The sequence below is a fragment of the Coregonus clupeaformis genome, chromosome 17 (genome assembly GCF_020615455.1).
Source record: "Coregonus clupeaformis isolate EN_2021a chromosome 17, ASM2061545v1, whole genome shotgun sequence".
Classification (NCBI taxonomy): Eukaryota; Metazoa; Chordata; class Actinopteri; order Salmoniformes; family Salmonidae; genus Coregonus; species Coregonus clupeaformis.
The window spans coordinates 45,991,797-46,006,723 of record NC_059208.1 but is presented as its reverse complement, the minus strand read 5'-3'; the positions used below and the strand labels follow the sequence as shown (position 1 = coordinate 46,006,723).

Sequence of the window (14,927 nt, the reverse complement as noted above, 5' to 3'; positions counted from 1 at the left end):
TCTTCAGTTTCTTGGCAATTTCTCGCATGGAATAGCCTTCATTTCTCAGAACAAGAATAGACTGACGAGTTTCAGTAGAAAGTTATTTGTTTCTGGACATTTTGAGCCTGTAATCGAACCCACAATTGCTGATGCTCCAGATACTCAACTAGTCTCAAGAAGGCCAGTTTTATTGCTTCTTCAGCATAACAGTTTTCAGCTATGATAACATAAATGTAAAAGGGTTTTCTAATGATCAATTAGCCTTTTAAAATGATAAACTTGGATTAGCAAACACAACGTGCCATTGGAACACAGGACTGATGGTTGCTAATAATGGGCCTATGTATGCCGATGTAGATATTCCATTACAAATCAGCCGTTTCCAGCTACAATAGCCATGTAAAACATTAACAATGTCTACACTGTATTTCTGATCAATTTGATGTTATTTTAATGGACCAAAAAATGTCTAAGTGACCCCAAACTTTTGAACGGTAGTGTGTATAGAAACTTTTTCAGAAAAGGGTTCTTTACTCTTGTCCAAAGAACCAAAAGGTTATTTAAAGAACCCCAATGAACCCTTTCTTCTAAGAGTGTAGGTTAAAACCCAATAAACAGGTGTACAGTACTGTATACACGAACATAGTATCTATGATAGTCTTTATGTAGTGAAACTCAACCAATAAAGACCTTGAATTCACTCCTTTCCTCCCCTTCTCCCTCCTCCTCTCCTTCCTTCCCTCACTCCTCATCCTTCTCTTCCAGGTCCAGGACGCAGTGCGCTGTCGGATGGGGGGATGTAAAGACGACAGCGAGAACTCACCGGACTCGTGCAAGAACGGACAGGTGCAGATTATGGTGAATAACATTCCATTTCATCCCATATTAGAACCATAACCAATACTAGTCTGGTCCCTGATTTGTTTGTGCTGTCTGGACCAGACTACATAACCATATCATGTTGGTCCTAAAACTGCCTTGTTCCTTTTCTCCAAATACTACCCTTCACTAACTACAGTATAATGCCAATCCCAAATCGACCACTAGGCCCTACACCCAATGCACTTGTGGGGTTTTGAGAGGATTTGACAGTTGTCGATTTTGGATTAGGACTAACATCCTAAGGCCTCCCGAGTGGCGCAGTGGTCTAAGGCACTGCACCGCAGTGCTAGAGGTGTCACTGTAGACCTGGGTTCGATCCCAGGCTGTATCGCAGCTGGCCGTGACCGGGAGACCCATGAAGCGGCGCACAATTGGCCCAGTGTCATCCGGGTTAGGGGAGGGTTTGGCCGGGATGTCCTTGTCCCACTGCACTCTAGCGACTCCTTGTGGCGGGCAGGGTGCATGCATGCTGACTCGGTTGTACAGTGTTTCCTCCGCCGCATTGATGGGGGTGGCTTCTTGACCTTTGCCTCTCCCGAGTCCGTACGGAAGTTGCAGCGATGGGACAAGACTGTAACTGCCAATTGGGGAGAGAAAAAAAAAAGGAATAACATCCTGTTCAATATTAATGGTCTATTTCCAGTCCCTCCTAAAGATATTTTCTCAGCTCACCTGTAATTAGTTATTATCATATTTTTATCGATTCGGCGGTGACTGCGGCAGGTTTGTTTAGCCTATAAGAAAGGTCATTATCATTATGTGCAGGGTGTAAAGTTACACGGAAGGTTACTTTGTCCAAAATGGTATTAATAGCATTGTAAATCATAAAGACATGAAGTGCCTCCCAATGTCAACCAGGTCACAATGTTCTGTAATATGCATTAGTTAAGAAGGTTCCAATGCTAACCCCTCCATCCCCTTTAGTTTTATTTATCACACACAATCATTTACTGTAATGTTTTGGTCTCTTGAATGGACCGCTAGGAAGGTTAGGAGGTTGATGATTTATAGCAAATTACCTGAATTTGTTCTTCAAAGCTGTCAGATTTTGAATAGTCTTAATTGAGGGTTGGCTTGGTAACAGGAGGGTTCAGAGTTTTTCCTTGCCTCAAATCCTGACCTGGAAAAACGTATGGCCCAGGGTTGTTCCTGGTGATGTCACATGTTCAGGTAAAACTAATGGTCTTATTTATGAGGAAACTTACTTTTGCCAAAGTTAACATGGAGCGCTGTGCTAAAAGCAGTCATATCAAATCAATTGGTAAATCCAGAGTGTTTCCAAAAGTAATATACCAAATGACATAATCCTGAATTAATCCCTCATAGTAAAAGGCTCAAGGCGACTCAATGCAAAGGGCAAACTTTAGCGGAACCCTCTGTCATAAAGCCTTCATAAGCCTGTTATAGACATGCCATGATATAACAGCCATAACCGTATTAAGAAGGCCTTATGATTTAAGATGTCAAGTAAAGTGTTACCATAAACTTACTTGAGAGGATAGGAGCACATCTTGAGAGGATAGGAGGACATCTTGAGAGGATAGGAGAACATATTGAGAGGATAGGAGGACATCTTGAGAGGATAGGAGAACATATTGAGAGGATAGGAGGACATCTTGAGAGGATAGGAGGACTTCTTGAGAGGATAGGACATATTGAGAGGATAGGAGGACATCTTGATAGGATAGGACATATTGAGAGGATAGGAGGACATCTTGAGAGGATAGGAGGACATCTTGAGAGGATATGACATATTGAGAGGATAGGAGGACATCTTGAGAGGATAGGAGGACATCTTGGGAGGATAGGGCATATTGAGAGGATAGGAGGACATCTTGAGAGGATAGGACATATTGAGAGGATAGGAGGACATCTTGAGAGGATAGGACATATTGAGAGGATAGGAGGACATCTTGAGAGGATAGGAGGACATCTTGAGAGGATATGACATATTGAGAGGATAGGAGGACATCTTGAGAGGATAGGAGGACATCTTGGGAGGATAGGGCATATTGAGAGGATAGGAGGACATCTTGAGAGGATAGGACATATTGAGAGGATAGGAGGACATCTTGAGAGGATAGGAGGACATCTTGAGAGGATAGGAGGACATCTTGAGAGGATATGAGGACATCTTGAGAGGATAGGAGGACATCTTGAGAGGATAGGACATATTGAGAGGATAGGAGGACATCTTGATAGGATAGGACATATTGAGAGGATAGGAGGACATCTTGAGAGGATAGGAGGACATCTTGAGAGGATAGGACATATTGAGAGGATAGGAGGACATATTGAGAGGATAGGATAACATATTGAGAGGATAGGAGAACATCTTGAGAGGATAGGAGGACATATTGAGAGGATAGGAGAACATATTGAGAGTATCAGTCTTCAGACTAGAGTCCATCCAAAGACTAGAGTAACCACAATTCAACCATTCTGGTAGTTTGTTTGAACTGGCTTGGTCCCTCCCATTCTCCCCTCTATTCTCACTTACATGTTCATTCTCTCTCTTGCATGTTCAACCTGTTTTTTATCTAGTCTTTTTCCCATTTCTTCTTCCCCACAGCTCACTTACAATCTCTCCTTATTAATGTTTCTAATCCATCCGAAATGTGTCCTCTCCTCTCTCATCTCTCCTCCTCTCACATCTCTCCATCCATTTCTCCCTCCATCCCTGCATCAGAAGTGTCAGAATGTGTCCAATTGCGGGCAGCAGTGTGGATCTCTGCGCTACAGCACTGGCACTGGAGCTTCTCCCTGTCCGTCATCGTCATGCCAACAACAGTCACCATGCCCGCCACCGTTCCACCCTCACCAGGGCTGCCAACACGGCTGTTACCACAGCCTGCCCCACAACAACCATATGAACCATGAGCACATGAGCCACACCTTCAACCATGCCCATAACCAAGCTTACAACCACAACCACGGACATAACCACAACCAGTACCCCAACAGCAAATCAGTATGTCAACTAGATAGACGCTGTGTCCTAAAGTAGCCAATGCTGTATGTAGCCATATAGTACATCTGGTACATTAGTCACTAGGTTTCAAAACTGGTTCCCAAACTGTGGATATACCCCCTTATGGTCAAGGAAATGGCTTTCAATTTATTTCATAAAAATGTGATTAGCCTGCAAAACATAACAACTAATGTTGTTTTACGGTTCGTTGGGGAAAAGGTTTGGAAACCATTGGGCTGCAGTAGATTAGTATGTAGATTCCTGCCAGTAGGTTTTTACAGAAGAGATCTTGAACTTCCGTCTGGCCCAGTAATAATAATAATAATAATAATATGCCATTTAGCAGACGCTTTTATCCAAAGCGACTTACAGTCATGCGTGCATACATTTTTTTTTGTGTGTATGGGTGGTCCCGGGGATCGAACCCACTACCTTGGCGTTACAAGCGCCGTGCTCTACCAGCTGAGCTACAGAGGACCACCACATGTCTGAACTATAGTTTTAGCTTCTACCAGTCAAAGTTGTTTTATGCTGGTGTTTTTATATCTAGATGGATGTGTTTTTAGAGTAAGTTTTGGGATCCAAATGTTGTTTTGTTCTTGCATCTATTCCAATAATAATTCAGCCATAAGTGAATTGGAGTTCTCTTGTGCTTAAGTGGTTTCCAGTGTTGGCTGAACCCAGGCCTAATGTGAATGTCCTCCATAATAATGTCTGGACAAACAGTACTTAGTAATGATGCTGATGGTTAACCTGATTCACTTTACATACTCAGCCTGTGTGTGGGCGCGAGAGAGAGAGATGAGAGTATATATCCTAATTTGTCTGTTTAGGCGAGAGCCATTTGTGAGGCAGTGTGATTTGTGTGCTAAGAGCTTTCCTCTCCTTTGAGACCTGCATTCATTCTCTCCCTCTTTCTCTTTCAAATGTTCTGTTTCTCTTGCTGTCCCTTTAATTATCTTTCTTCCTCTCCCCCTCTCATGCTCTCTCTTTCTCTTCCACTTTCCCCTTTCACTGCCTTTCTCTCTCTCTCCCTCCATCTCTCTCCCTCCCTCTTCACCCCCCCATCTCTCTCTTTCACTTTCCCTCTCCCTCCATCTCTCTCCCTCCCCCCTTCCCTCCCCTCTCTCTCTATCCCTCCCTCCCTCTGTCTCTCTCTGTGGCGTGCCCGAAATGCCTAATAGTTTTATATCCACACAAAGGCTTTTGTGAGTGGGCTCCATGGAGGATGCTAGGCAGATCAGTGCTGTAGGGAGAGCGGAGACAGAGGAATGGCCTGGGTCTGCATGGCAATGAGGGGCCACATTAAGTTGGGGAGGTTTTAATGGAGGCCATTTTGGAATGACACACTGGAACTTTCCCTTATTCAATCCAATCAATCTGTTTGTGTGCTGATGTTTGAGTTGTTTTTTTACCAAGTAATTTCTTCCAACGCGTTGAGGGGAAATTCTCTCGTGGAGGTTGCAAAAGACAAGCTGAGGGCAACGAGAGCAGGACGCTGGCATGAGGTAGAGAGGGTGTTTGGTTTAAAGAGAGAAAGGTAGAGAACTTGAAAAAGACCAGTGACTTGAGATGGCCATTGCAGACAGACAAAATGGCAATATAGCTGAAAAGGTGCATCAAATGATGCACTGAGCAACATGTACAGTAGATGAAGAAACGTTGTCTGATTGAAAGAGAGGAAAGGTAGAGAACATGAAAGAGGCCAGGGACTTGAGAGGACAAAAGCTGCACTATTATCAGAATATGAGCGCATATGAGCGGCAACATTAGCCATTTGCTCTTGATTGAGGGCAGTTTCAAGTTTTGGGTGAAGTAAGTGCTTGAAATTATGTGCTGAAGATCATGTAAATTCTGAATGCTCTTGACTCACTTGAAAACAAAATAACGTTAGAACCAGCATTCTTGAAAAAAAACACTGACCTCGATTTTCATCAGCTGTTCATCCATCTTGATTATTTTGAAGCAAATTCATTCTCTTTCCTCATTCTTCCCCTTATACACAGAATGATATATAGATTATACTAGTAGCTAAGACATATAGTATGTTGTCACTACCAGCCCTTCTGATAACACACACACACTTCTTTATAGAAAAGCTTCTCTCCTCCGTCTCGCTACGATGAGATATAGGATGCGTCCCAAATGACACCCTACTCCCTAGATGGTGCACCCCCATAGGGCTCTGGTCAAAAGCAGTGCACTATGTAGGGAAAATGGTGCCATTTGGGATGCAACGATACAGGGCTTGATGAGTCTCTCCAACAGCACCCTGGAGAGGCGCGCAAAGTGGGCACTGCTTATCACAGGGTGGCATTTGCACTCACCTAAAAAGCCCATATAACACTGGTTGAGAGAAATTGTTTTTGGCAGAATTATGTGAGGTTTTATGTGTTGCTGTTGGAGGTGCGTCTTGGTCAGTTTAGCTCAGAAAATGCCGCCCTCGTCAGCCTAATCCTGCCTAATGAGCGGGCCGGCCGTGAGCCTAACACACTGTGATCAGTGGATTGGTGTGTTACGTTCATCTTTCAAAAGCACCTCTCCTCTCATTTTCAGTCATTTCTGTTTAGTCTGTGAGGACATTCCCCTGGTTGCTTGGGATGTCTGTCATCACTATGAAGATGAATCTCTCCCTTTGTATGTTGTATTAGTTGGAAAATAATATTATATTATCACAGATATGATGTTTGACCTTCATCTATGATCTTTATCAATGTCTCCATCCTTCTGTTTGCCAATGCTACCCCAACGCCATGCTATACTTATTACACACATGCAGCTACCATGGAAACACACACACAAACGCACACACACTGCTGTCTAACTGTGTCTCTTCTCCCCATGCTCTCTCTCAGACGGACTTTGAAAAAGATGTGGACCTGGCGTGTCAAACAGGTAGGCTCTTTCACTCTTTCACTCTCTCTCTCTCTCTCTCTCTCTCTCTCTCTCTCTCTCTCTCTCTCTCTCTCTCTCTCTCTCTCTCTCTCTCTCTCTCTCCCTCTCCCTCTCTCTCCCTCCTCTCTCTCTCTCTCTCTCTCTCTCTCTCTCTCTCTCTCTCTCTCTCTCTCTCTCTCTCTCTCTCTCTCTCTCTCTCTCTCTCTCTCTCTCTCTCTCTCTTTCTGTCTTTCTTTCCCTCACCAGACACAATGTTTAGAGACACATTGTTCCCCATCACCGGAATAGGGAAGTGTGTGTGTGTGCACGTGCACCTGCGCGTGCGTGTGTGTGTTTGTGAGCACTTGTGTGTGTTTGTGAGGTCATTTGTATATGTGTGTGTGTGTGTGTGTGTGTGTGTGTGTGTGTGTGTGTGTGTGTGTGTGTGTGTGTGTCATGTGTATACTGTGGATGTAAATTAACACCCAGTCATGGTTACTTTCCCCCTCCATCCTTGCAGAGAGAGGACACCCATGTAAGTCTGGTACCAACCTGACCCTAATAACACTGTCAGTCACTCATGGCCCAACTCTAACTTGAGATCAACATCAAACTCCTAACTTAAACTTTCATGCAAATTGTGTAGAACTAAGTAGAATGGTAAACTCTGTAGGGATGCAGTATTAGGACTTTGCTATTTGATCATGGGCCTTGTTCAATAGAACAACATCTAAATTATTATTGTACTCCCTGACGAAGGCTATGCCAAAATGCGTCAGTGTAAAAAATATACACTACCGTTCAAAAGTTTGGGGTCACTTAGAAATTTCATTTTTTTCCATTAAAACATACATGAAATGAGTTTGAATAGGAAATATAGCAAAATGAATAGGAAATGTAGTAATTGACAAGGTTAGAAATAATGATTTTTAATTGAAATAATAATTGTGTCCTTCAAACTTTGCTTTCGTCAAAGAATCCATTTGCAGCAATTACAGCCTTGCAGACCTTTGGCATTCTAGTTGTCAATTTGTTGAGGTAATCTGAAGAGATTTCACCCAATGCGTCCTGAAGCACCTCCCACAAATTGGATTGGCTTGATGGGCACTTCTTACGTACCATACGGTCAAGCTGCTCCCACAACAGCTCAATAGGGTTGAGATCCGGTGACTGTGCTGGCCACTCCATTATAGACAGAATACCAGCTGACTGCTTCTTCCCTAAATAGTTATTGCATAGTTTGGAGCTGTGCTTTGGGTCATTGTCCTGTTGTAGGAGGAAATTGGCTCCAATCAAGCGCCGTCCACAGGATATGGCATGGCGTTGCAAAATGGAGTGATAGCCTTCCTTCTTCAATATCCCTTTTACCCTGTACAAAACTCCCACTTTACCACCACCAAAGCACCCCCAGACCATCACATTGCCTCCACCATGCTTGACAATCGAACCCACAATTGCTGATGCTCCAGATACTCAACTATTCTCAAGAAGGCCAGTTGTATTACTTCTTTAATCAGCACAGCAGTTTGCAGCATAATTGCAAAAGGGTTTTCCAATGATCAATTAGCCTTTTGAAATTATAAACTTGGATTAGCAAACACAACGTGCCATTGGAACACAGGACTGATGGTTGCTAATAATGGGCCTCTGTACGCCTATGTAGATATTCCAATAAAAATCAGCCGTTTCCAGCTACAATAGCCATTTACAACATTAACAATGTCTACACTGTATTTCTGATCAATTTGATGTTATTTTAGTGGACAAAAAATTTGCGAAAACAAGGACATTTCTAAGTGACCCCAAACTTTTGAATGGTAGTGTATATATATATATATTGAACATGCCATCATCAAGGCATTTCAATTATATGAAGAGTGCCTTGATCTTCCTTGTTTTTTTGTGGGGGTAGTGCAAAACACTCATTAACATCAACATAGAAACTATATGAAACTTTGAGCACTAACAGATCCCATGTTAATTGTGGCCCAGAAGTGACTACATTAAATGCTGATGGTGTTAGTGTGCGCATGTAATTCAGCATGACTGTGTTGACTGTATGGTGAGACCCATGTTGTAATGACTTCGGAACGTATTCACTCAAAAACCTTTACTTGATTGATTAATTGGAAATGGCCCATGGAGTGACCATATCAAATCTGACTGTTGAAAGCCTGATTGTGTGACCATGTTTAGCATGAATTAATATGCATGTTGGTTTAAATATGTTTCAGTAGGTGAACTGTTGTACTGAATATATAGAGTAGGCATTGTTAGTCTGACCTTTTCTGTCTATCTAATATAATGACTAACGCTACGCCTCAAATGGCACCCTATTCCCTAGGTAGTGCACTACTTTTGACTGCCATGTTGCGAGCATATGACTGTGATCAAAAGAAGGGCACTGTACAGGAATGGGGTGTTATTTGAGATTCAGCCTTATTCGTTTAGATGTTGACTCATACCAACATGTACAGTGAGGGAAAAAAGTATTTGATCCCCTGCTGATTTTGTACGTTTGCCCACTGACAAAGAAATGATCAGTCTATAATTTTAATGGTAGGTTTATTTGAACAGTGAGAGAAAGAATAACAAGAAAAAAATCCAGAAAAACGCATGTCAAAAATGTTATAAATTGATTTGCATTTTAATGAGGGAAATAAGTATTTGACCCCCTCTCAATCAGAAAGATTTCTGGCTCCCAGGTGTCTTTTATACAGGTAACGAGCTGAGATTAGGAGCACACTCTTGAAGGGAGTGCTCCTAATCTCAGCTTGTTACCTGTATAAAAGACACCTGTCCACAGAAGCAATCAATCAATCAGATTCCAAACTCTCCACCATGGCCAAGACCAAAGAGCTCTCCAAGGATGTCAGGGACAAGATTGTAGACCTACACAAGGCTGGAATGGGCTACAAGACCATCGCCAAGCAGCTTGGTGAGAAGGTGACAACAGTTGGTGCGATTATTCGCAAATGGAAGAAACACAAAAGAACTGTCAATCTCCCTCGGCCTGGGGCTCCATGCAAGATCTCACCTTGTGGAGTTGCAATTATCATGAGAATGGTGAGGAATCAGCCCAGAACTACACGGGAGGATCTTGTCAATGATCTCAAGGCAGCTGGGACCAAAGTCACCAAGAAAACAATTGGTAACACACTATGCCGTGAAGGACTGAAATCCTGCAGCGCCCGCAAGGTCCCCCTGCTCAAGAAAGCACATATACAGGGCCGTCTGAAGTTTGCCAATGAACATCTGAATGATTCAGAGGAGAACTGGGTGAAAGGGCGGCAGGTAGCTTAGTGGTTAAGAGCGTTGTGCCAGTAACCGAAAGGTCGCTGGTTCTAATCCCCGAGCCGACTAGGTGAAAAACCTGTCGATGTGCCCTTGAGCAAGGCACTTAACCCTAATTGCTCCTGTAAGTCGCTCTGGATAAGAGCGTCTGCTAAATGACCAATTTTTTTTTTTTTTTTTTAAGTGTTGTGGTCATATGAGACCAAAATCGAGCTCTTTGGCATCAACTCAACTCGCCGTGTTTGGAGGATGAGGAATGCTGCCTATGACCCCAAGAACACCATCCCCACCGTCAAACATGGAGGTGGAAACATTATGCTTTGGGGGTGTTTTTCTGCTAAGGGGACAGGACAACTTCTCTGCATCAAAGGGACGATGGACGGGGCCATGTACCGTCAAATCTTGGGTGAGAACCTCCTTCCCTCAGCCAGGGCATTGAACATGGGTCGTGGATGGGTATTCCAGCATAACAATGACCCAAAACACACGGCCAAGGCAACAAAGGAGAGGCTCAAGAAGAAGCACATTAAGGTCCTGGAGTGGCCTAGCCAGTCTCCAGACCTTAATCCCATAGAAAATCTGTGGAGGGAGCTGAAGGTTCGAGTTGCCAAATGTCAGCCTCGAAACCTTAATGAATTGGAGAAGATCTGCAAAGAGGAGTGGAACAAAATCCCTCCTGAGATGTGTGCAAACCTGGTGGCCAACTACAAGAAACGTCTGACCTCTGTGATTGCCAACAAGGGTTTTGCCACCAAGTACTAAGTTATGTTTTGCAAAGGGGTCAAATACTTATTTCCCTCATTAAAATGCAAATCAATTTATAACATTTTTGACGTTCGGTTTTCTGGATTTTTTTGTTGTTATTCTGTCTCTCACTGTTCAAATAAACCTACCATTAAAATTATAGACTGATCATGTCTTTGTCAGTGGGCCAACATACAAAATCAGCAAGGGATCAAATACTTTTTTCCCTCACTGTAAGTTGTATACGTATTGTAGTATGGTGTTTTAGAAGTATCTTCATTCCTTTGTTCACTAAACTTAAAGCATGAACATGAAAACGACAGCCAAAGCATTATGAAATTCAAGGTTAGTTTCATATTGTGTTTTATTGTGGTCTCAGTATAAGACATCAAATCTCATCCTACCTCGCTGTTGGTCTCAGCACACACACACACACACACACACACACACACACACACACACACACACACACACACACACACACACACACACACACACTAGAAAAGTGATCTACCAGGAAATAATGAGTTCCCATAGCGACCATATGATGGAATGGGAGGCAGCAGCAGAGGAATGCAGGTCCATTTCATTGGAGCCAGCTGCATTTTACATAATGTCAATGGCTTTGTCTCAAATGGCACCATATTCCCTATAAAGTGCACTACTTTTCACCTGAGCCCTATGGGTCCTGGTCAAAAGTAGTGCACTATATAGGGACTAGGGTGGTATTTGGGAAGGAGACACTCCCTCTCATACAAATAATCAAATGGGAGAATAGCTGAGGGTCACAGTGTTAAAATTCACCACAGCTGTGTTTTAGCTTAACCATTCTCTCTCTCTCTCCCTCCCTCTCTCTCTTTATGCTCTCTCTCTCTCTCTCTCTCTCTCTCTCTCTCTCTCTCTCTCTCTCTCTCTCTCTCTCTCTCTCTCTCTCTCTCTCTCTCTCTCTCTCTCTCTCTCTCTCTCTCTCTCTCTCTGTTCATACTGTTGCCTTCATATGCCTCACCCTCTTCTTTATATCCATTCATCCTGCTCTCTACATGTTTATCTATTATGTTCTCTATCCCCACCTCCTTTGCTCTCTCCCGCTACCACTCCCTCCCTCTCCCTCTCCCCCTCCTTATCTCCTCCCCCTCTCTCCCCTCCCTCTGTCCTTCCAGTCATCTTCAAGGAGGTGAACACCTGTAACCCGGCAACCATCACCGGGACCCTCTCCCGAATCTCCCTTGATGAAGAGGACGACCCTAAACTGGCGACCCACCAGGAGGGGGGTCTAGGGGTCAACTTCAGCTCCCTCCCTGGAAACATCCCCCCTCCTAACCTACTTGTCCAGGTGAAGGGCTGATGGATGGATGGATGAATGGATGGGCTGATGGGCAATGGGACTAAATGCAAAAAAATGTGTCTCACACAACCAAACTTATTTCCATTTAAGCCTATCAGTGTGCAGTATATTTGCATAGACCATCCCTCTCAGGCTTGTTGTGACATTGTAATTTTGAAACAATTCAACCTTATACAGTAAATACCTCATTTATTGTGTTTTTAGTTATGGCTCCTTATTAACGTTAGTTTCCCCATCCCACCATGCAGGTGCCCCCGCTGGGTGTTCTGAACGAGCTGAGTGACACCCCTGTGAAGAAGGAGATGAACATGGAGCAGAAGAGGCAGCAGGGGAACCCAAGGAACACTGTGCCTGTCTACCTCTGCACCGATAGCGGGATGGGCTGGTCTCGACCGCCCCCTCCTCACAATACCCAGGATGGACCTAGCGGGGGAGGGGAGGGGGACTATATGGTGTTACCCCGTAGGACGGTCAGTCTAAAACCCCCTCCACCCCAGGGGCTGGGCCTGGGGCTGGGGAGCGAGGACAAGCCCCTGAACATCGCAGTGGACGACCCGCCTTTCCCCCCGCCCCCCTCACCCATGACCCTCCACCCGGCGGAGAGCGAGGCATACCCGGCCGACTTCATCTCACCCGGCGACCACAGCATGAATATTGCAATGAACACGAACCGCTCCTATGGGACGCTCAAGCAGCTCCCCATGCACGGGGGTCATGGTCCCCAGGGCCACATGCACGCTCCGGGCGGCCACGTGCACGGCCACGGGCACTCGCTGCAGCTGAAGCCGGCCCAGAGGCCGTCGGTGAGGCAGATGCTAACAGGAGGGGGAGGCACCCGGACCCTGCCACGCAACCTGGGCAGCACCAACGCTAACGCCAGCCTCTCCGCTGGCTCCCTGGAGGTAAAGATGGAGCGATGGGTAGAGGCAGGAAGGAAAGGAAAGACGGACAGGGAGAGGAGTAGAGAGGGGTGGTATGTGTGTTTTCAACCAGGGTAGCACCAATAAAACACCAGCCTCTCCACTGGTAAAGAGACCGTGATGGAGGAAAGGGAGGAGAGGGGTGGAAAAGTGTTTTCAACCAGGGTAGCATTATAGCTACAGCTGACATCAGTCTCTCTGCTAGATGGCTCCCTGGACAAACAGAAAGAGGAAGGGAGTGATGGAGGGAACATAAAGGAGGATGAGAGGAGAAGGGGCGGCAGATGTGTGTGAGCATGTGTGTGTGTGTTTGCGTGTGTGCGCGTGTGTGTGTGTGTGTGTGTGTGTGTGCAGGTCTAAATATAACCACTAGTCTGTTGTGTGTGTACATGAGAACAGAGTGCTGTTCATAAATTATTACTCATTATGTGTTATAATGATGTACTGTACACATTCATGCGGATGGATGAACACACACATGCGCACACACACTTGTGTGTCTATAAAGCCCTCCAGGCCTACAAAGGAGGCAGAGCAGATGTGAGAGGGACCGGAGAACAGGGAGTACCCCTGGAGATTGTCTGTCTGCTCACCTTAATTACACACACATACACACACAAAAACACTTGCCGTAGACACACAGACAAACCCTCTCTTTCTGTCTCTCTCTCACACACACACACACACACACACACACACACACACACACACACACACACACACACACACACACACACACACACACACACACACACACACACACACACACACACACACACACACACACACACACACACACACACCCACACACACACACACACTATCCTGCTGACTTGATGAAGGAATGGAGACAGTACTTACACTGAAGGACAGAGAAGTACACATGCTTCTTTCAGAATGAAAGACATTACAGGCCAGTCATTAAAACATCTCACTCAGATCTATGTGTGCATCCAAAATGGCACCCTATTCCCTAATTAGTGCACTGCTTTTGACCAGGGCCCATAGGGTAGGCCCAGTATATAGGGCATAGGGTGTAATTTGAGAACACTTCATGAGAACATCACTCTGAGAGACCACTGGGTCTTCCCTGTGCTTAGCTTACTGTTTGTGTTCCAAATGACATCCTATTCACTTTATAATGCACTACTTCAACTGGTCAAAAGTATTGCACTTTAAAGGGAATAGGGTGCCTTTTGGGACTCATACATCATTTATCAGATGCTTGGATAATACAGTAATTTCAACCTGTTTAAATGTGCTTAATTTGGAGATGGGTATCAGAACAAATTACCTCTCCAGACTGAGATTCAGTGCACCTTAAAATCCAACTCAAAGATGAAGATGCATAATGTAACAGGTTACAGAAATGGACTTGATTGCTTTAGATTTTGTAGAGGTTTGAGGTTTTGGTATTGAGACTGATTGATTTGTAGATTTTAATGTGAAAGCTAACATACAGTACCAGTCAAAAGTTTGGACACACCTACTCATTCAAGGGTTTTTCTTTATTTTTACTATTTTCTATATTGTAGAATAATAGTGAAGACATCAAAACTATGAAATGACACATCTGGAATCATGTAGTAACCAAAAAGTGTTAAAACAACTCAAAATATATTTTATATTTGAGATTCTTCAAATAGCCACCCTTTGCCTTGATGACAGCTTTGCACACTCTCAACCAGCTTGGCATTCTCTCAACCAGCTTCATGAGGTAGTCACCTGGAATGCATTTAAATTAACAGGTGTGCCTTCTTGAAAGTTAATTTGTGGAATTTCTTTCCTTCTTAATGCGGGGGTGGGTATACAGAAGATAGCCCATTTGGTAAAAGACCAAGTCCATATTATGGCAAGAACAGCTCAAATAAGCAAAGAGAAACGACAGTCCATCATTACTTTAAGACATCAAGGT

The 14,927-nt window shown here is 44.2% G+C and overlaps 1 protein-coding gene across 1 annotated transcript in view; it reads left to right on the top strand.

The window, feature by feature from the left end:
* The window catches only part of LOC121586675 (adhesion G protein-coupled receptor B2-like), a gene marked incomplete at its 3' end in the record, with an annotated part of 426,163 nt that extends 413,176 nt beyond the window's left edge, over nt 1–12,987 (top strand). Inside the window, 6 exon segments of the mRNA XM_041903589.2 lie at nt 748–840; nt 3,554–3,835; nt 6,691–6,730; nt 7,230–7,244; nt 11,908–12,080; nt 12,341–12,987. Of these exon segments, the coding sequence (XP_041759523.2) occupies nt 748–840; nt 3,554–3,835; nt 6,691–6,730; nt 7,230–7,244; nt 11,908–12,080; nt 12,341–12,987 (1,250 nt within the window).
* Between the last annotated feature and the right edge of the window lie 1,940 nt (nt 12,988–14,927).